We start from the raw sequence: 23,113 nt of genomic DNA on the forward strand, positions 1-23,113 counted from the left end.
TAAAAAAGAGGTTTATTTTTTATGTAGGGAAAAATAAAAATTTCTGAAAAATAATTTTTTCCCAAAAAAAAAATATTTACCTACATATGGATCAGTATTATATGCATATAAAAATAAATTATTTGAGAATATTTTTGTTCCTACATTTTTCTATAAAAATATATAATTTAAACTGAAAAAATAAATTGTAAATTTTAAGTTATAAAAAAAAAACAAAAATAATGAAATAGATAAATTTTCTACATGTAGCTTTTATTCCATTTTATATAAAGGATGATAATAAAATCGAATATTTGTAAATTATTTTTTTTTTTTTTTCAACTTTTGTAAAGATTAATTTTGTTCATACAGGTTGATATATTATATGTTATTTTCTACAAAATAAAACCAAACTTTTAACTAAAGGAAATGTAAAAATAAAAAAAAAAGAAAAATGAAAGTCGAAAATAAAAGTAACATCGTAGGAGAGAAAAAAAAAAAATATGTATTAGATTCGAATAGTTTAATTAAATTTAAAGATTTTTTGTTTATGAATTATGATTGTTATATAACCGAAGGAGTAATAAAAGAAATTAAAGATGAAGCATCACGAAAGAAGTTAACTAATATACTTCCCTTATTAAAAATAGCAAGAGCGGAACAAAATGATATCAATTTTATAAAGCATTTTTCAAAATTAACTGGAGATTATGATTCATTAAGTGAAGTGGATATAGAAGTTATTGCATTGACATATAATTTACATCGAAGGTTTGGTGATGTATCAAAATTGAATGCTAGTCCGATGGAAACGATCTACAAATATGATGATGTACAATATGATTACTCAAATATGAATTATAAAAAAAATCGAAACAACAAAACAGACACCTTTGAGAAAAGGGAAGATGGCGAGGGGGGTCAAGCGGCCTGTCTGGATGAGGAGGAGGAGTTAGAAGAGGAGGAAGTAAATGATGAGAACGGAGAAGAGGAGGAAGAGAAGGAAAAGGAAGAAAAGGAAGAAGAGGGGGAAGAAAATGATGAAGTGGATGAGATGGGGGCGGACGTGGTTAGTGAGAACGAAGATGACGATGCGGAAGAAGACGAAGATGAAAACGAAAATAAAAAGATCTTCGGATTAGAGACAATAAAAGAGGAAGTGGTGGAGGTGGACGAAAGCAAGGATGATGACGATGGAGGGAAATGGATTAATGTAAATAATTTTGATGTATTTAATATGAATGTAGATAAAAATAAAAAATTTGAAAGTGATATAGCATGTGTGACAACAGATTATGCTATGCAAAATGTATTATATCAAGTAGGATTAAATGTAATAACAATTGATGGATATCAAATAAGTTCAATTAAGTTATGGGGATATATATGTACATCATGTTATTTTTTTATGCGAAAAAACTCTTTATTATTTTGTTCGAAATGTGGAAATAATAGTTTGAGAAAAGTTAATGTAATTGTAGATAATGAATTAAAAAAATTAGTTGTAAAAATTCCAAATTTTAAAGTAAATTATAAAAATACTATATTTAGTATTCCGAAAAAAAAAAATAAAAATAAATCCAAAAATAAGTATGAAGATAAACTTCAGATATTTAGAGAAGATGAATTATTAATAGGAGGAAGAAAACAATATTTAAATTATCAAAAAAAATTATATGAAAATCAAAAAAATATTAAAGATCCTTTTAATGATGAAAATATGGGAGATTATATAAACGATTGGACATATAGAACAACTTTGAAAAATGGCAAAATAGCTATCCTTAAAAATCCTAAAATTGTTGTAGGAGGTAAAAGAAATATTCACCACAAGAGGAAGTAAATTGGTGGCATGAAAAAAGTATATATGACACCCCTACAAATATGTACATTATCATTCATTTTGATCAATTTCATTTTTTAATTTTTTTGTCATCCTTTGCAAGAGCGTATTTTCTCTTGGTTTTAAAATTTCGAGGCACATGCATTTGCCCACATACATATTGCATAATAAAACTTTTAAAAACTATTTGACTTTTTTTCTAAATTTTATTCAAAATATAAAATATTTATTTGATAATTCGTTACCAATATTGTGTATGTACACTTAAAATAATGATAAAATAAAAATAGAATTTTCTTATATTTACAAACTTGTCTAATCACTTGTTTGTGCGCGAATAGAAAGAAGTATATCCCTGTGAGGCAAAATAGGGTTTACTTGAATTGTAGAAAATTATCATGTGTATATGTATATGTGCATTATTTATATGGGCTTTATAATTCCTGTTCCAAAAAAAGGATAAGTCTATTATGTCAAAGGAAACTATCATAGTAGTTACATTGAAATAATAACTTTTTTTTTAATTAATGTATTTTTTTGAATTTATTCATTAAATTAAATAAATTATTTGGCACACAAAATGAAAGAAATTATAATTTTTTTATTTTTTTTTCTGTACATTGCATGTTATTCAATTGTATTGTCTAAAATACCCATAGAGAATCCGCCGTTCATATTTAGTAAAAACAGCAAAGGTACAAAATACGATTAAATAAGATTAAAACAATGTAAAATAGTTTCAAAATGTTTTCTAGAATTACTAATGTTTATGATGCTTCTTAAAAAAATATAGATGATATAAATATGTTCCTTGGAAATGAAACCATAAGTGATGATTTATTGAGACCATCTTATTCGATGGATATAACTCTAGAGAATTTTCCCAACCCATTTATTCATCCCTCTTTGTGCAATAGAAACGGATTAAAATATTCTTACTTATGTGACCCTAACAAAATATTGTCTACATATACAGCAGACAAAATTGAAGGTACTGCACACGCATACATATTTGGCTTTAATTTATTTCTATTTTAATTGATAAAAATAAATAATATGCCATTTTATAAACTTTTTTTATTTTTTCAAGAAATATTAAGTTATCAAAGAAGGAACTCTAGCCATTATTGCATAGACAAAGGAAAAGTCCCTTATGTGTAACAAATGCATATTTTTTTATTTCATATATAAGAAAAAATAAAATTTATTTTTATAACTTTTTCATCTAACTATATAATATAAATTTATTAATTTTGAAAAAAAAAAAAGATTAGGAGTGGCCTTAGTTAAAAAATTGCCTTATGGAATTAGTGCAGATACATTTGGGTCACAGATATTAGAGCATTGGAGATTGGGAAACAAAAATTGTAATGATGGCATTTTACTTCTTTTTGTAAAGGATGATATAAATTTTGTTTTGAAATGGAAAAAAGGTTATCAAATATTTTGTACATGGAACTATATATATGTATGAACTGATGAAGGTGATAGTTAAAATGCAAATAATTTTTAATTTATTAATGCAGGATCCCAATCGATAATTAATTTCAGAACAGCTAGTTCTATGAACAAATCTTTTAAACAATACATAAGACGATACTCTTTGGAATATTCTATTTTGAAAGGTAAAAAAATGGAAGTAATCCCTTATTAAGAATTTAGAATGTTTTTATATTGAAGAAAAAGCGTATAATTTTTGTGTCGATTTTATATAACACATAATATTCGATCATGTTAGATATAATTGCTATATATTTTTTTTCTTTTTTTCAGCCGTGAAACTGACATCTCAGGTATATATTTACGTTGTTTCACATTTTTAAATAAATAATTATATTATTATATATATTTTTTTTAATTTTGCATAGTATTTGACCGAAGAAATCATACCGTCGACACAAACGGCCCAAATGTAATTTATAAGGCAGACACGCCTTAATAAAAAGACAAACCATATATATGTTTATATGCATACATATATAATGAGAAAAATGAATGACATAAAATATTTCGCTTTTACATGTTTAGGGTTGTTGCCCTTACTATTGCCGTCATAGTGGGACTTAGTTATTTGGCTTGCATTTTAATAGGTATTTCTCAAGAGTGTATATATTTTTACATTACTCAATTTATTGTTTCACACAATTTAATGATACCCTTACATATGTTTTTTTTATTTTTCTTAGTCTTTTCCGATGCACAAAAGGCAAATTAATTATTTGATGATCAACCAAACTTTTTGTAGAGTTTATTTTTCTTAACACTAGCTACAAGTCATGCATTAACATTTAAATAAAATATTCTCAAATAAAAAAAAAACGTAAAATTGATGTGTATATTTTCTTTTTTTGTTTCAATGTGTAAACATATTTTCAATTAAATTATTTTGTATTAAAACAAGGCAATACTAGTTTTGTTTTGAAGATATTTTTGTGTGTGTGTATTTCATTTTTTTATTAGCCCATGCTTAATATAAGCAGAAAGACATATTTGAATTTTTTTGAATATTAAAATTGTTATTCTTTATACAGTTATTATTTATGTTATGTCTATTTTTGTTGAGTTTTAAATATATCCTTTTTTTTGGATGTTATAAAAAGTATATAAAATAAGTAGACTAGTTTCAAGCTTTGTCTGGTTTATTAAAAAAAAAAAAAAATTGGTAGCAAGCTTAAAAAATATGTATGTACATAAGAATATATTTTTTAGTTATATGGTTGTAAAAAAATAAAATATATTATATTGGAAATAACTATATATATTTCCCCCTTCTTTTTAAATGAGAGGGGTATATAATAAGTGTGCACTTATACGCATTAAATTAGTAAATTAAATATACAATATGGCTATATAACAATAATATTATGTACATGTAATATAAAATGGCACATATGTGCATGCATTGTGCATATATTATATGATTTTTTATGAACAAAACATAAAAAATAAAATAATAAAAACAAGAGAAGGGAAGTTCTTATAAGGCAATCATAAAAATAATTTTTTGTGCTTAAATAAAATTTGATATTTATAATAACATTGTCTGCATAATTATATCTACAATATATATGTGTTACATATACATGCATAATTATATATTTTTAAAATATTTTGAACTAATAAGATCCGAAATATAAGCCATTCATATATAATTTAAAGGGAAAACACGTTTATAATTATAAATTTAATTGTATATTCATATAGACATATATATAATTGGACATATTTTTATAAAAAAGCGTTACACTTTAAATTATTATATATATATAAATATATTTGAGAAAAAATCGCTATATTAACATATTTTTCTCTATATTCTTAACTGTAAAAATAAATATTGATTTGAGAAAAATTATGTTTATTTGTATAGCTAAAATGTCTTTTTATGAATTTTGAAAATATAGCATTGAAGCTAGAGCATATAAAGATTATTAAAAATATATATAGATAGGGTTGTTTACGAATACGAGTGCATATAGAGTAAGCGGTCATATATGCATATATTTGTAAACTATACAATTTTCATATATTTTTTGTATAACATATATATTAAGGTATATAATTGTATTATAATGCTTTGCAAAATTTATGAAGTAAAACTAAAATAGTGATTATGAATTTGCTTCATGCATATATACCGCCTTATGCAAACCAAAATACGGGCATTCAAAATGGCACTGTTCAAAACTATAACTCGAACTCAAACTCAAATTTAAATTCAAACTCAAATAATGGATCGAATGTTTATGTGAATTCTTTCCCTATTCCCCATATGAATACAAATATGTTCTTAGGGCATAATAATCCAACAGTGAGTGTGTATAACAACACCCCGATAAGACCCCAATTTGCTATAGACCAAAAAATATATTCAAGAGACTTTAATCAAAGTAATTTTAATAATGTAATTAATAATGTTCCTATAAAATATGAGGGCACCTCAAATTATAATAGATATAATAATATTAGCAATAACTATTTAAAAGGGCAAGATGAATGTTTATACAAATCATGTCTTGGTAATAAAATGTTTAGTTTACAATATAACAAGCACCATAATAAGAATATTAATAAAAATGTTACACAGGAAATATATAGAGATAACTGTAAAAGAGTTATAATATTTGATCTGGATGATACCTTAATTCCTACATGTTGGATTAGGGATAGATTAACAACTAAATACAATCTTAGTTATGAACAATCTCTTAAAGAAATAAAAAAAGAAATACAAACAAATAAAAGCTATAATTTTGAAGCAACGGTATGTTCTGTGATATGTCTAGCTACGTCTATATCATCTGGAGTATTTATTGTGACCAATGCGAGAAGTGATAAATGGGTAGAAACTGTCAGATGGCTATTTCCTCAATTTTCAAAAGTTTTAGATGAATATAACATTCCTATAATACGAACAGATCAACAAATGGAACCATCTCCTTTAAAATTGTATGAACATTTTCGATTTTGGATGAATGCTAAGGTAAGTTTTTTAAAGCGAAAAAAATGATATGAGAAAATTATCAAAGTATTTCTCTCTCTATATATGTGCATCACATATTAGTTCATTATTTTTTTTGAATTTTGTAGAAAAAAAAGTTTTATGAAATAATTATGGATCACAGAAACTTGTGCAATCAATATATTATGGGCAAAATCGATTTCATTTCTTTGGGGGACACAGATTTTGAAGAAGTCGCAACTCGAGTATGATAAGAATATGAAATTTTCAAAGCTAAAATAATAGTAGCTTACGTTTGCAAGCAATTATGGCTATATGCGAATATTGTTCTTTTATTTATTTATCGTTATTTTTTATTTGTAGGAACTTCAAATGGGTAATAAGAACATAATAAACAAGGCGTTTAACATAAAGGTTCAAGCTGGGCTACCCCTAGGAGAATTTATTGGAGTAAGAGAAAGCAGGAAAGATTTATATGAGTTTGTAGAAGCATGTGCTTGTATATTGTATATATATGCGTGTGTATTATTTCATTATAGACATGTATATATTTCATGTTTGTAACAATGCAGCAACTAAAATTGATACAAGTGGGTCTATCCATAATTACTAAAGAATCATATTCATATAAATATTTAGCTTTGTCTGGATCTGTTCAAATTAAATTGTAATTTTCGAAAAAATTAAAGAAGGATTACATTTGTGTCTATACATGTGCATGTTTGTATAGAGATGGTTTGAATAATTTGAGGAAATATATTTCTACATTTTATATTTTAAATAATTTGAACCTTTTAAACTTGTTTGCAGATTCTACTAACAACCTATTATATAAGCCAGGCTAATTGTTTATTTTTTTAATTAACTCTTAAAAAGAATGAAGAATTAACCATTTTAAAGAATTTAATTAATAAAATGTAGGATGGAAAATTGATATGAGGTTAACAGATTTGATTGTAGAGACATTTTTTGTTTTACAATTGTACACGTATATACAAAATAATAATGATTTCTATTTTGAAGATATAAGGAATATTATTTTTAATAGTATATATAAATATTATATACACATATATTTTATTTATTATTTTAAAAATATTTGATTAATTATTCCATTTTATTTTTTGAAAATTATGTTTATAATTAGTAAGTCTTATTATTTTAAGTTTTTTTTAATTGTTAATTAATTTTGCTTTTTTAGACGATTATTTTTTTTAGATTATTTTTTATTTGTTTATCTAATTATTTATTATTATTATTTTTAAAAAAAACGATTTTTACAATTTTCCTATAAATAAAAAATATAATTATGAAAAAATAAAATTTTATGATTTTTTTTTTTTTTAAGTTATATGTTTGTATGGCTAGCTATGCACACACATGTATAAAAGAGAAAAACATTAAGACAAGATAAGATAAGGAAAGGGATAAATTCCAAAAAACATATAATATATATATATGCTTGTATTTATTTATAAGTAACCTTTTCTTTATTTATATAGGTATATTCCTAAGGTATGTAGGAATATATTTTTTTATTATAAATGTGAGAAATAGTTATTTTAAGGCTAAGCTTAAAAAGAGAGACCTTAATTTGTGATATGCGTACATGCATATATAACTTGGTAGATTTATTCGTTCTAGTATGACGTATTTGCATATCTTATTTAAGTCATAAAAAAATGCGACAAAATAATCTTAAGAATAAAAAAAATATTGTTAAAAATGCTGAAAATAAAGCTAGTATTGTTAACAAAAAGACAAAGGGTTTAGGAAGGGTATGAATAAAAAATTCATAACATTAGGAAAATATTTGAGAGCAATACATATATATGTATGAAAAATTATGTCTATATGAATGTTTGAAAATACGATGTATTTATTTTTTCTTTATGAAGAGAGCTTTAGCAAATGAAAAGCAAAACGAGAAAAGCCCAACCATTTTAAGATGGATAGATCTGTTAAGAACTTTGAAAGTATGGACAAAATAAAAAAATAATATAAACCTCAATAAGAATGCAAAATCGTTTGAAAAGGATTAGACTTATTAGTGATGTATATTAGGCAAGGTAGTCCTATATATTTGTATGCATATTTATTTTCCCTTGAAAATGATCTCCTATTTTTACAATGTGTCGAAGCTGAAGCAGCTGAAAAAAAATATAGACGAAGAAATGAATAACTACGAAATAAATAAAAATATTAATGATAAGATGTTATTATTTTTGAATGATGATTTAGAAGAAAATATAATTTTAGAAAAAGTTGAAGAATTGAAAAGAAGTAGTATAAATGTGTTAGTAGATATACATAAAGAAAATATAAATAATATGGAAAAACAATTTGAAGAAGAAATAAAAAAATTATTTAAAAATTTTGAAAATGATCAAGAAATTTTAATAAAAAATAGAAATAGTATAATTCATAAAATAAATATTTTTTATAATAAGGTTAGTTATAGTTAGATTTTTTGAAAAAAAAAAGTTGTATATATAATTATTCTTGTTGTGTCTGATGTTTGTTTCATTTTAGTATTTGTATTAATTATAAGTTTTTTTATATTTTTTATTTTTCATAAATAAAAGATGGAAGAAAATAGAAATAGTAGGAAAACCATTTTAGAGAACGGCGAGCAAGATATTATGGATGAAATATATAAAAACAATATTGCTGAGAAGCATATATCAAATTATAATTTCAAAAAATATAAAGAAGAAAATGATAAAACGTTTAATGAGCTTCTTATTGAAAGTAAGAAAGCATTAAACGATGAGGAAGAAAGATATAATTCAATAAAAATGAAATACGAAAAGAATCAAAATAACTTATTGTCTAAGGAAAAGGAAGTAATACAAAAGATAAGAACACATACCTCAACAAAATCAAAATTGTGTAATGCTTGCCTTGATAATTATGTATTCGTTCATATTATATATTTTTTCTATTCAAGGCTCATGATTTGGAAGTAAAAATCGATAACTGGAAGTTGAAACTTGAAAATGAAGTGAAAGTGGGTTTTAAAAAATGAGAAAAAATAAGAAATATAAGAAAATAGGAAAATAAAAAAAAATCATATTTTTTCTTAACCGTTTTAAATATAGATATATGAAATTCAGATTGAAAGACTAAGAAAGGAGAAGACTCAACTGCTGAACCACATAAGGACTATTAAGTTGATACTTCAAAAGTTGAAGTATGTGGAAAAAATAGGAAATTGAAAAAATGTGCATGTCATATATTCCTATATATATTTATTCATTTCCTTCTTTAGACAAAATGATAAGCAGCGATTGATTGACATAACTTCAAACTCAAGCAAGTGCATAAAAAAATTAGAAGAAAATATTACTCTCGCAAATAAGTTGATAAACACGAACAACCTATGCAGGTATAGCAAAAAAGGTTTACATAAATTTATGATTTGTTAATATAATTTTCTTTCCATATATGTAGACCGAATATATATATGGTGCACAAAAGAAGTGACTATGGCTGATTGGTATTTTTTTAATGTATAGGAAATATGAAACTGAGAGAGAAAAACTTTTTTCATGTTTAAATTTGGGAGAGCCAAAAAAAGAAGATATCATAATTGAAGAAGAAAAGGATAAGCTTTTTGTAATGCAAAAAAAAAAAAAAAAAAAAAAAAAATTGACAAATAATGAGACAACAAAATGGGCACTTATAATAATTTTTCAACTTTTCAGAGTAACAATAATTTAAAGGAAGAGAAAATATGTCTGTTTGAGAATTTTTTTAAAAGAAAAAATAAAGTTATTTTAGATATGTAAGTTGTATTAAAAAATAAAATGAATTTGCTAACCCATTTTGTAGGAACATAATTGTGTGTATATATATGGAATAATATTCATGTGACCTTATTATTTTTTTTTTCTTTCCTTTTTTAATTGGACTGTTGTAGAATAATTTTAAAAAAAGAATTAAAATCTCTTAGGAAAAAAAATGAAGAATATAAAAAAAATATTGATGAAATGGAAGATAAATTAAATTTGAGTACAATAGTGAAATACAAAAAGGAGGACTTCATCATACATCCTGCATAATTTATTTTTATTTTTTATTTATTTTTTTTTTATTTATTTATTTATTTTTTTTTTTTTATTTTATTTTTATACATGTGGGAAATATACACACAAATGTATATGCATAGTTATGTAATTTTTTATTTTGCATTCCCTTTATTTTTTTTTACATGAAAAATTATATCCAAAAAAAAGGTCGTATCGAATTATTACTCCTTGTTTATTTTGTGCTTAATTTAGGATATATTTTTTCATTATTTTTTAATTTAATTTTTCTACATTCTTTATCCTGTTATTTGTTAATTCTATTTTAAAAAAAATGAAACAGTTAAAAAAATTAATATATAAATATGAATAGTCCATGGAAATTATCAGCAGCTCGAAGATTTATTAGATTATTTTCATCAAAGTTGGAAGTCCCTTATTTTTTTAAAAATGACTCAGGGGTTTTAATAAAGGAACAAAAAATACTTCCATGTGAAATTAGTAAAAAGGAGAATGAGAAAGAAAGCGGATATACATTAATAAATAATATTCATTATATGAAGGAATTCGATTTTTATGAAAGACTTATAAAAATATATGTGGATGTTCTTTTTAACTATCCAAAATATCCGCTGCACGTTCAGCACTTACATATTTTCGGTAAGAAGCATAATAAGAAATCATAAAACGGATGTAAACGAATGTAAAACAATGGCATGATAACTTTATTTGCTTTCTCTTGCTGTCCATTTCTCAAACTTGTTTTATATTGAGTGATGCACATATATAGGCATTGGAAGGTATAGACATGGTACTACATTTTTCATTTTCAATGCAGGTCGAAATCTTTTAAAAGAAAAAGTTGATAATGTTAAGCAAAGTAGAGAACATAAAAATGTGATATTGGGAACAGAAGACGATAATACAAATGACTTAAATGAATATCTTGCGGAATTAAATAATACATTATTTTATAATAATAGTAGTAGAGAAAAAAAAATATATACAAATTGCCAAATTGATAATATTATTTCAAGAGTAAAAGAATTTTATAATTGTAAAAATGTTATATATGCTTTATTTAATTTAGAGCATAATAAAATAATTTTTAATTATACCGAAAATTTATTATTAAAAGATTTACAACATTGTTTTGTTAATTCAAATATAAATAATAATAGAAAAATATATAAATATATAAATAAGAATGGAAAGGACAATGTCTATATTTATATATTAGAATTTTCAAAAAATTTAAATATTTTAAAGAACCGATTTGAACTTATTAAAAAGTTGTTTTATCCGTATAGTACCTCAAAAAATAATATGATATACAATAAACATGTCTGAAATAAAGTCAGCTATTTTATGTTATATATAGAAAAAATTAAATGAATATTACTATTATCATTTGTTATTTTATTTGCATTGAATTAAGCTTATAAGTTTGGGCGCAGTTTTCGAACAAGTTAAGTGTCTATTAATTTGCTCAGTCATTTGGTCAGTCATTTGGTCAGACAATTTGCTTATTATTTTGCCTATTATTTTGGTTATTATTTTGGTTATTATTTTGGTTATTAATTTTTATATGCTGTTGTTTTTTTATTACGAATTATTTTTTCATACTTTTTCGTTGCATGTTGTTAATATAAATATATATGCAATTTTTGCTATTTTTGCATATATTTTTTTAAATTAATGAGAAAAAAAAAAAATAAAAATAAAAAGATATATAATAAGGCATATTTTTATGCAATATCTCGTATATATTTTTTTTATACGTTTTTTTGTACGTGTTTTTTATACGTTTTTTTATACGTGTTTTTATACGTGTTTTTTTTGTACGTATTTTTTTTAATATATAATTATATGAGCGTGCCCATTTGTTATATATAAAAATATATATACTAGTTTAATTAATTTTTTTGCTCATACAAATAATATAGTATAATATTTATGTATTTAATTATTTTTTTTTTATACTCTATGGCAAAACAGTTAAATGATATAATTTGATCACCATAAAATATATGTTAGTATTTAATATTTAAGTATTTTACGAGATATATTTATAAATAAAAATGGTATTATAATAAATATATAAAATTTTTTATTTTATTTTTTTTGAAGATATCTATATATATATATATAATTAAATATAGTCAATCTTGAAGAAATGACTACAGTATTTTGACAATAAGCTTGAAGAAAAGTTATTTATAAAGATTATTTTATGAAATATTATGAAGTACAATTTTAAGTAAATTTTTGAAGAATATATGACATTTAGCGATATATTATTAAAAACAATTTAAAGAACAAGAAGCAACAAAACAGAAAAATAAATAGCTTACGGAATGATGTAACTATAATAATACTTCAAATAAAATACATTTTATTTATATACAGATCTTGTACATATTTATATAGGTATTGAATAGAATGATAAATAATATACTAAGAAAAAATTAGAACTGTTTAAAAATATTAGTTTGGAAGAAAACAAAATTAATTAAAATAAATTTAGAAAGAACAAACAAATCGTAAAAAATGTGGGATGAAAACAAAACGATCGGTTTGGTGCTATTTGTTTTAGGAGTAGTAGCAGGATTTATAGGGGTGTTTTTATTTTTTGATAAATTTTTTTTATGCATTTCAAATTTGTTTTTATTATTGGGTTTATACTATCTATTGGGACCAGCAAAAATTCTAAAATTTGTTACAAACAGAAAAAAAATTTCAGGAAGTGCATGTTTTTTACTAGGGTTTTTTTTAATACTTTTAGGAAGAACCTTTTTTGGCGCTTTATTTCAAGCATATGGGTTATATAAATTATTTTTTTCCTTTTTACCAAACATTGTTACGACCGTGAAATATTCACCGCTTAGTTTCATATTAGAGATACCAGGAATTAAGCAATTATCTGAATATCTTTTAAATAATAAGCGTTTACCGATTTGAATATAAAAAAACAACTTTTTATTCATTGTTTTAATTTATTTGCCTTATGTATTTGTATATGCACACGTGTATATATGTATGGATATGATTATTGCACTGTTGCATATTCATATTTAAATATGCATTTATATGTTTTCACAAATATACACTTTATGTGTGCTCACATGCTTCATTATATTTTCATTGATTGATTTTGTATTGTATGATATTGCATTTTTTCCTTTTTAAAAGTTTTCTTTTTTTGTAATTTTAAACAATATTGATTTCTTTTTAAAATTAAAAACAAAATAAAGAATTTTTAAGGAATGTAATTTTATAGCTGTTTTTTTTTATTTTGCTAGCTAAAAAAAGAATATAGCTAGCTACTATAAAAAAAAATATTTTGAGTAATAAATAATTGTTACTTTTTAATTATTTTAAAATAATATGCATATAATATATTGTATATAGAAATGTTCGGAATAAGGATTATATGGATAAACAATGTCTAATTTTGATTAATTAAAAATGTATCAGCAAAATAGAACAAAACAAACTAAACATTAATTATGAATATATTATATCACCGTTTAACGGTTGATAATAATTGGGTAAATGAGAGAAAGCAATTAAAATGGAATACGCATATATATATGTATGTATATATATGTATGCGTGTGCGAATTCGGGGTGTAGTGTTTTTCATAGGACATCAACACCCGAGTCTGTGATTTGAAATGTAAGTGTTTTATACATGCGTAAAAATTCTGAACATTTAATAACCATTTTCCTGACTTGTTCATTATTTTTTTTTGTTTTTTTAAAAATAATAACTGTGTTTGAACATGAGGAATTAATAATATAATCGGATATATTAAAAGAGAAATCTGAGTAATGTTTGTTAATATTTGAACTATTAATTAATATGATGAAGATATTATTTTCATATGATATTTGTTTTAAAATTAAAGACATTTTAATATATAGTTGATATTTTTTATAACTATCTAAATTTTCATTTCCATTAAGTATAGAATTAAATGAATCGATTACAAGTAATGACATTTTATTATATTTGATAATGCTGTGTATATCTTTTTGAAATAATGAAAAGAATTCATTCTCGTCATTTATTTTTTGAATATATAAATTTGTTAATATGTTTCTTACTATGTCCTTATTATTGTTTGTTGTTGTGGTTTCATCTATAAAATAACTGGTATAATTACTTTCGTTGTGTTTTAATTTATTTTCTATTATGGTTGTAAGTCTTTGTATTGGAAAAGTTCTATTAAAATAAACATAAAAAACAATATTTTCTTTTTTTTCTTTATTTATTTTGATCAATTGTTCTGCACACAAAGTAAGAGCAAATTGTGTTTTCCCACTTCCTGGACTTCCTACTAGTTCTACTAGACTGTAATTAATTATTCCATTTTCGAAAAATAAATTAAGTTTTTCATTTTCAAATGCCAGTTTTTTTCTGCACACAAATAAAAAGGTTGAAGATTATATTGTAGCATATTAAATATAATGAAGGCCAAATGAAAAAAACAGGTGTATGCAATTTGTGGAAAATTTCAATGGTTGATATAAATCAAGGGCTTATCATTTATATTTTTTGAATAACCTTTCCGATTTATTAAATGTGGAACCTTCAAATATTTGTTCAATTGATCTACATGTATTTTTATTCATCAGGTAAATAAATCATAGACAGTATTTCATATTTAGGATTGATTTAGTATGACTATTTTGTCTGTATATATATTAAAAAAAAATAAAAATAAATAATACTATTAAGAATAGTAAATTTTGAGATATTTTATTATATAAGCCCTTTAAATAGGTTTTTATGGACAATATGTGTTAACATTCAATAGGAAAAATAAAATATTTCAGGATTATTATCGTATATTCAAATGTGGCAATAATAAGAAATAGTGGGCAAAAAAAGAATTTATAAAATATCGAAAATTTTTATGTTATCCTTTTGTTTTAAACTTATAAAAAAATGCTTTACTTGATTATATTTGTGAGAAAAATTATGTTAATACAAAATAACGAAAAAAAAATGTGCACTAGTTAGTAAAAATGAAAATATAATTTTTTCGCCTATGATTGTTCCCCTTATACATATTCAAATATTTATATTTTGAACTTTTGTATAAAATGTTATTGAAATATGGAAAAAAAAATATTTATTTTTTGAAATATTTATAATAAGTTATGAAATATAAAGATAAATAAGAAATGATAAAAAGTATATAGATATTATATGATATATAAATGCATATAATAAATTTATAGAATGGTTTATATAAAACCCCAAATAAATGGAACAACGAAGAAGTTTGTGCATATTTTTACACATATATAACGGAATAAAACAAAATAATAAATATAAATTATGCGATATACAGAAAAATTCAGATTCCTTGATGACGGTGAGCACTTGAAAGTGTTACTTTGACATGACCAAGAGAAAAAATAAGATTTTAGCACAACAAAAGTTGAAAATAAATAAAGTACGTTAAAATAAGAAAAAAAAAAGATAACAGCTGAATTTGTATAATTGAATGGCAGCATTAAATAAGGAATAAAAATGAATAAGAGAAAAGGGAAAGTGTGGCTTTTCCTTTTTATAATATTCTTGATAGTTATTTTAAATGATCTTAAGACGTCTTATGAAAAACAGAATGAAAGAAATCTTAGTGAACTAACAAAAGATGAAGTAAAATATGAGGGATGTAAACAGTTAATACCTTTTTATTTAAATACCCCAGAGTATTATAATATATCAAACGAAATCAATATATCAAATGATTATTCAATAAAATTAGATAGAACATATATATATTTTGAATATATCAATCGTGATTTTTATGTTAATTTAAAATTGTATAGTAAGCATGTTGATAAAGTTGAATTATATGAATATGTAGATAATAAAGGTGTATTGTTATTTGATAAAAATGGGGAAGACAATTTAATAAAATATTTATTTTATGTACAAAGGGATAAAAATAATAAATATGAAAATGAAAAAAAACGTATTTTTTATTTTATTATACATTCAAATAAAATAGAAACATTAAGTGAATGTGTTGATATACGATTAGATTTAGGGATAGGACCAGTTGTTTTAAAGAGTGTAGAAAAAAAAAATTTGGTTGGAAGTGTTTATAATGAAGAAAAAGTAAAAAAAGATAAAAAAATAGAGCATCATAATGGCTATATAATAGTTAAAGAAAATTATCGTTATGCACCAAATGGATATTTCAATTTCTCTTTAAAAAATAATAAAGATTTGAATATTGATGAGAATGGTAAAAAATATGTAATTGTATATAATGTTATAATTATTCTCGAATTTAATCAAGAGAATAATATAAAATTTTTTTCACTTTTATCACAAGAAAAGAATAAATGGAATAATTTTTCGATGCAATTAAAGAAAATAAAATTAAATAAAAATTATTTGCATAATATGAATATGGAATATATAATAAAGCATGCGAACAGTGATATGAATTGTGATGATATGTGTGTAAAAAGTGAAGAAGGGAAAAACGAAGTAATATTTTTAAATGCCTTACTAAGTAATAATTATATTTACAATTTTCAAATACGATATGCTGAAAATGGAATGGAAAATGATAAGCAGGTTGGCAAAACCACAGATCCTACAAAAGGAATACCAGATCAAAGTAGCGTAATAAATTTTAATTTTGAATATAATATAGTTAACAATTTTGATACATATACAATGTTAGATTATTTAAGGGCCCATTTTAATCATGAAAATATTCAAAATACATTTTTTTTTGATAAAATAATTCAAATAAAAGATGATAATATAAATAAAAATAATATATTACCAATAATTGGATTGAATAAAGAATGTGTAGAGGGAAATAAAAAGGAATGTAATAAATATCAGGTAGATAATAATTATATAATTTATGGAAATACTATTGAGATAAATGATGATTTTATTTTAAATTTTGATCCTAATAATTTATTTAAGGAAGAAGAAAAAGTAAGTATAATAATTGAAGAAGAATCTTTTTTTAATTTTATATTAGAATCTAAATCAGAAAATATTCTAGTAAATTTATTGAAAAAGGATTCTACTGATACTGTATGTAATACTTATTATTTAAACCATATGAAGGATTATAGTTTATTTAGCTATTTAACTAAAAATGAAAAAATATTTTTGAAATATGATAAAACCAATTCTAGTAGACATAGTATAAAAAATCTTTCAAAGAAAATTATAATATATATAAAATGTATTATCTCGAAGGGGGAATACGATTTAAAGATAAATTTTGAAGGATATAATAAAAGTTTCGAGACAAATAATATTAATTTAATAATTCAGCCATTACGTGTGTATGAAAATGTACATTCCTGTGATAGTAAAATGAATACAATAACCGACATGTTTTATTATAATCTTCGAACGGAAAGTTCGCATAAAAAAAATGATAACAGTGTAGTGTCATATAAAAACATTTATGAAAAGATGTGGGAATTAAATAATCCAATTTTTAATGATTTTGATTTTATAATATTATATGAAAATGAGATATTTGAAAAGGTAGATAAAATAATTGTTACTATAAATAATTCAATATTTTCTGATATATTTATTATAATTTTAGAAACAATAAAAGATGATACTCATTATTATGTATATAAAAATTCGAGAGAAGTAACTGAATATGAAATTCAAAATAAGTTTAATAACAAAATAAGTATATATGTATTAACACCCAGTTTGCATTATAGTGGTAAGAAAATATGTGGATTTTTTTTTGTGGATATAGATTTTATACAAAGTGAAAATAAAAAAGAATTTATTGGAGAAGTATCATCATTTAATATGCATGAAGCAAATAAAAGTCATATTGGAAAAGTTAATCATATTCCATATTTGATCATAGGATATGATACGTATAGTTTTAGTCAATTTTGTTACATACCAGATAATAAAGAGCATGTGCTTTTAATTTTTATTGAGAAAGAATCTATAATAAAAATAAATTGCTTTATGGAAAATTATGTATATATAGAACTATATGAAAGAAAACATGTTGGTGGTGAAATCAAAAAAGTTAAATTATTTGAAGAATATCAGCAAGCATATATTGAATCATTTACTAAGGGTGAATATGAAATTGTATTTAAATTTAATGTACAAAATGATAGAGAAATGAGTAATTTTTTTTATTTACAAATATATATATATCAAATAAGTTTATTAGATAAATGTGTATTTCCTATTGAAGATAATTTTAGTGAAATAACCGAAGGATCTAATTCTATATATGACTTAAATAGTGTTGCAAAAAAAATAAAAAATAATAATAACAATAATAATAATAAAGAAATTGGATATTTTAATGATAAAAATGGTTTTATATTTGAAAATGATTCGTCTTATTATTTTTTTAAGCGATATTTACTTTTTCTTTTTCCAAAAGAGGCAGATAAAAAAATTGAAAAAAAAATAATATTACCTGCGATGGATAATATGAATGATTCAGGATTTGTATTAAAAGCTGAGCTAGTATTTCATAAAAATTTTTTACCTTATAAATTATCTTTACAAGAAAGTGGTGAAAATATGTTAACCCACGAAAGTAATATATACAAAAACAAAGTTATAATAACCCTTAATATTTTAAATAAAAATATAAAATTTGTAAAATTGTATATATATTTATATGACAATGTACATGAAAATATAAATGAAAAATATTGTCCATACGCTTATTTAAATATTATTTATGCACGTGAATTAGAGAGGTATAATAAGACGGAGAACGAAGAATATCAATATGGCACTATGAATTTGCCTCTTCTTTTGAATAACATACTATTGAAGAAGTATGCTGATTCGGAAGTGGCAAAAGTAGGAGAAGTGAGAGAAATAAGAGAAGTTGGGAGTGTTGAAAATGAAAAGTCGACAAGTGACGGTGATAAAAATCGGGGAGAACTGACACCATTTCATGAGAATAATAGAGTATCTATCAACAATCAGAGAATAGAATACAAATTTGTTACTAGTAATAATAATATGATGTTTTTTTTGGCGGAAAAGGATGTTTTTTTAAATATGTACATTTATAAAGATGGTATAGAAGGTAAAGAAGGGAATGGAAACATTGTGTTAAGTATTTACAAATATAAAGATGCGTCAAAATTTGAAAAAAGTGAAATATTACCCTATGACGAAATAAATAAAGATATAGAGTCCTGTTGTGAAAAAGTAGGTTCATATGCTAAAACTAATGATATATATATATCAACATATTTTGAAAAAGGTTTATATATATTTAAATATTCTGAAAGTGTGGCATATATAAATATGGTTATGAGTATGATGTGGGTTGAAGCTCCAAATGTTAGTGGTGTAGTTGACACTTCAAAGAAAAATAATAAATATGAAATTAATAGTTATATTGAAGAACATGAATCTAAGCTTTATTTTAGTAAAGAATTAAAATGTAGTGAGAAAAAGGAAATATTTTATGAAGACAAAAATTTGAAAGATTTCGAAAAATTTTTTATACAAAATGTGTTTGATAAAAATTTATATACAGTTTATTATGGAACTAAAAAAAATGAAATAACATTTTCTAATCAATCTAAGAATATAGTAATATATGAAAGGGTACATATATGTTTTGGAAATGAAATATTTAATAATAAAATTATTAACAATTCAGGTAATATTGAAGAAAACGAAAAGGAAGAGTCTCATATTATTTTGAATCTAAATGTCGAGAAAGAATGTCAATTGTATGTAGAAATAAAACCACATTTTTATTATTTTATATATCCATTTGAAATAAATATATTATCAAAAGGTTCCTATTTTAAAGTGTCTAGTGAATATAAAAATTATGTATATGCAAATGTTGAGCAGGGGGAATATAAAATAGAGGTTTCGTTCAAAATAAAGAATGATGCAAAAAATGAAGTAAGCAAAATTCGTGGGGCCATATTTGACGTTATAGTATTTATAAATAATATATCAAATGAAAACAAATTAAAGAATGCTAATTTGTTGGATAAGGAAAATAAAAATATGGTATCATTAAAAAGTGAAACATATAATATGAATAAATTATATACTCGAAATATTTATAAAAATATATTCAACAAAGTTAATCTTAAAAATTTAGATGAAAATGGGATTGTAGTAAATGAAAATATAATTACACATAAATATGAGTATAATCATTTTTTTTGTTATGATAAATATATTATAAAAAATAATCAAGAAATATTTTTTACATTAATGGATAATGTGCCTTACATTTTGAAGGTATATTTAGTGCCAATCTATGAGCTAAGTGGAAATAACAACTTGGAAAAGGCTGAAAAGGATGGAAAAAATGGTGACCCGTCGATTCTTTATAATCCTTCTAATAATTATTTAGACTACACTTTGAACGTTCGAAATGTGTTTAATATTGAGATGGTGGAAAATAATATGAATAATAGTTATGCCCCTGAAAAGGTAATTAAAGAGAAAAGATTAAAAAATAAAATAACTGAAAAAAAAACATCAGACTCAAATATATTATATGCAAATGAAGATAATGAATATATATTAAATGTGTATGAGGTTAGTAAAAATTTTAAGTTGGTTATTAAAAATTATAATAATATAGAAAATAATGAAAATCATGTTGAATTAATTTTAAGTTTAGTTCCTTTAAAATATTATAAAATGAATGCGAACCAAAAATATAGCAATGAATATATTGGTGGTTATTTTAAAAACATTTTTAATACAATATCTGGAAAAACAAATTTATATAGTGGTATAATTTTTGAGAAGCAAGAAAATTCAACTCACCTTTACACACGTGTAGAAACTTCGGTGGTTTATTTAAAAAATATCATCATGGAGGAATCATTTTCTTTCCCTTTGCATGTTAAGAAGGTAAGAGATGTAGTGAATAATAGGAACATGTGATTGTTTTATACTAGAATAAACTTATGTTCTGCTATGTAAACATTTTCTTACCATTTTGAATTTTTCAATTTTTTTTTTATTTTTAGGGTAGCTACATCAAGCTGAACATTGGCTATGACTTTTCGAGAGTTAACTTTGATGTTAAAATTATGAGAAATAATAAGAAGGTCTCAAGTAGTAATAAAATTAGAGGAAATATGGATGATGGGAATTTAAATATTTTTGAAAACATTAGTTTATTTTTAGAAGAAGGAGATTATACATTTCAAATAATTTTTTACAACTTAATTGATAACTATATTCATATAAATAAGAATATGAGTTTTCCATTTTATTTTTCATTTGAAACTTTTGAGTTTGCTGAAAATAAAAATGACACTTCAGTGCTATTGGACGTGTACCCCCACAATTCAGTGCATATAAACAAAGCTTATCCTTTTAATGTAATTTTACGAAAATTAAATAATCATTTGTTTGGCTAGTTTGTAAATGTGCATATATTCATGTATACATATTTTTTTATCTTTTTCCTTAACCAGATTGATCTTATTTTTTGGTCCGATGGAAGCAAAGAGAAACATCCCTTTATGGAAGATGGCATGAAAAAAGCAGCACATTTAAGAGTTGGTGAAATAATAAGATCAGGAAAAATAGAAATTCATAAAAATTATTTATTGCCAGAAGATATGAATAATCTTAAAAATAATATGGTTTTAAAATTTGGTTTAAAAGATAATGTTTATATAATAAATGAAAATGACAATAAAAAGAATAAATATCTTTTTACTTTTTTAAATAATGATATAAAACAAAATAGTAAACAAAATGAAGTAGCTATCGAAATGAGTCATACCGAACATAATAATCAAGAGAAACTTAAACAGATTCATAGTGAAAGTACAAATAAATCAATTTTACTGGAATATAAGAAAGAGGATGTTGGAAAGGTAGAAGAAAAGGGTAGTTCCATTTCTCATAATGCGAGCCAAGACAAGTAATATAAAAATGGATATAGTAATAGCCCTAATTAATGTGGCTTTACGTTTGTCTACTACTTATATATGCATATACTATTCATATTTTGTCTTGGTTTTTTTCAGGTTTTATGACATAGATGAAGCTATCAAGAATTATCGGTCTAGAAAAAACGAAGACTCGAAGGAAAGCACATCCTCCATTTTTAGCAAACCCTTTTCAGAACCAGATAATAAATCGTGTATATATATACCTATATTTTTAATAGAAATATATTGTTTTGAAAAAAATAATTTATTATATTTTATATTCATTTTGTTTATATTTTTTATGACTAGTGCATTTATATTTTTATTAATAAAATTTTACAAGAATTGGAAGTATTATAGAAATTACGATATTTTCAAAGAATATGATGAAACAGTTAGTCTTTTTGATGATGATATATAAAATTTAAGAATAATCTACATATATATGTGCATTCATTTTTTTTTTTGTTTACTTGTATGCATATTTTGTATATTTAAATTATCTGGCTTTTTCATATGCTTTTAATTTTTGCATTTATTTTATTATTTATTTCATCTTTGTTTAGTTTGATTTTGTTTATTATTCAGTTTTAATGTCTATTTTTTTTACACCCATTTTCAATTCTTCCAGTTGTGTAAAAAAAATAAAAAAACTATAGCTGACATATGCACATATTTTAGTGCAATTTATAAATTACAAATTATTGAACTATTAAGCGAGTTAAAAAAAAAAACAAATAAATTATTAACAAAAAAAAATAGTGTAGATATAGGAGTTGAAATGACTAAGCAAATGTAAAGCACATAAATGTATATGTAGATATGGTTGCTAAGCAGTATGCATGTAAGTAAGTA

At 23.0% G+C, this 23,113-nt stretch overlaps 8 protein-coding genes across 8 annotated transcripts; 7 read left to right on the top strand and 1 right to left on the bottom strand.

Moving 5' to 3' along the window:
- Window positions 1-433: 433 nt before the first annotated feature.
- Window positions 434-1,822, top strand: PCHAS_0729800 (RNA-binding protein NOB1, putative; the record flags this gene model as incomplete). Its single annotated transcript, XM_016797756.1, has 1 exon — window positions 434-1,822. The coding sequence occupies one exon, from the start codon at window positions 434-436 to the stop codon at window positions 1,820-1,822; it is 1,389 nt and encodes a 462-aa protein (XP_016653681.1).
- Window positions 1,823-2,402: 580 nt separating this feature from the next.
- PCHAS_0729900 (MOLO1 domain-containing protein, putative) lies at window positions 2,403-4,037 on the top strand (the record flags this gene model as incomplete). Its single annotated transcript, XM_016797757.1, has 9 exons — window positions 2,403-2,517; window positions 2,616-2,813; window positions 2,913-2,979; window positions 3,092-3,255; window positions 3,349-3,447; window positions 3,596-3,615; window positions 3,691-3,734; window positions 3,851-3,912; window positions 4,009-4,037. The coding sequence occupies 9 exons, from the start codon at window positions 2,403-2,405 to the stop codon at window positions 4,035-4,037; spliced, it is 798 nt and encodes a 265-aa protein (XP_016653682.1).
- Window positions 4,038-5,435: 1,398 nt separating this feature from the next.
- Window positions 5,436-7,104, top strand: PCHAS_0730000 (conserved protein, unknown function; the record flags this gene model as incomplete). The annotated part of the gene is made up of 5 exons (XM_016797758.1): window positions 5,436-6,305; window positions 6,413-6,529; window positions 6,648-6,734; window positions 6,857-6,951; window positions 7,095-7,104. The coding sequence occupies 5 exons, from the start codon at window positions 5,436-5,438 to the stop codon at window positions 7,102-7,104; spliced, it is 1,179 nt and encodes a 392-aa protein (XP_016653683.1).
- An 862-nt stretch (window positions 7,105-7,966) lies between these two features.
- PCHAS_0730100 (conserved Plasmodium protein, unknown function) lies at window positions 7,967-10,348 on the top strand (the record flags this gene model as incomplete). The annotated part of the gene is made up of 10 exons (XM_016797759.1): window positions 7,967-8,032; window positions 8,183-8,260; window positions 8,426-8,734; window positions 8,870-9,130; window positions 9,235-9,294; window positions 9,386-9,477; window positions 9,556-9,672; window positions 9,803-9,902; window positions 9,992-10,071; window positions 10,207-10,348. The coding sequence occupies 10 exons, from the start codon at window positions 7,967-7,969 to the stop codon at window positions 10,346-10,348; spliced, it is 1,305 nt and encodes a 434-aa protein (XP_016653684.1).
- A 329-nt stretch (window positions 10,349-10,677) lies between these two features.
- On the top strand, window positions 10,678-11,662 carry PCHAS_0730200 (conserved Plasmodium protein, unknown function; the record flags this gene model as incomplete). The annotated part of the gene is made up of 2 exons (XM_733380.2): window positions 10,678-10,972; window positions 11,151-11,662. 2 exons carry the CDS (start codon window positions 10,678-10,680, stop codon window positions 11,660-11,662), a joined length of 807 nt encoding a protein of 268 aa, XP_738473.2.
- A 1,200-nt stretch (window positions 11,663-12,862) lies between these two features.
- On the top strand, window positions 12,863-13,273 carry PCHAS_0730300 (protein transport protein GOT1, putative; the record flags this gene model as incomplete). The annotated part of the gene is made up of 1 exon (XM_736681.1): window positions 12,863-13,273. The coding sequence occupies one exon, from the start codon at window positions 12,863-12,865 to the stop codon at window positions 13,271-13,273; it is 411 nt and encodes a 136-aa protein (XP_741774.1).
- Window positions 13,274-13,954: 681 nt separating this feature from the next.
- PCHAS_0730400 (conserved Plasmodium protein, unknown function) lies at window positions 13,955-14,950 on the bottom strand (the record flags this gene model as incomplete). Its single annotated transcript, XM_016797761.1, has 2 exons — window positions 13,955-14,735; window positions 14,883-14,950. The coding sequence occupies 2 exons, from the start codon at window positions 14,948-14,950 to the stop codon at window positions 13,955-13,957; spliced, it is 849 nt and encodes a 282-aa protein (XP_016653685.1).
- A 907-nt stretch (window positions 14,951-15,857) lies between these two features.
- On the top strand, window positions 15,858-22,679 carry PCHAS_0730500 (conserved Plasmodium protein, unknown function; the record flags this gene model as incomplete). The annotated part of the gene is made up of 4 exons (XM_016797762.1): window positions 15,858-21,221; window positions 21,341-21,697; window positions 21,794-22,248; window positions 22,355-22,679. The coding sequence occupies 4 exons, from the start codon at window positions 15,858-15,860 to the stop codon at window positions 22,677-22,679; spliced, it is 6,501 nt and encodes a 2,166-aa protein (XP_016653686.1).
- Window positions 22,680-23,113: the final 434 nt, after the last annotated feature.

The sequence above is a fragment of the Plasmodium chabaudi genome (assembly GCF_900002335.3).
Source record: "Plasmodium chabaudi chabaudi strain AS genome assembly, chromosome: 7".
Classification (NCBI taxonomy): Eukaryota; Apicomplexa; class Aconoidasida; order Haemosporida; family Plasmodiidae; genus Plasmodium; species Plasmodium chabaudi.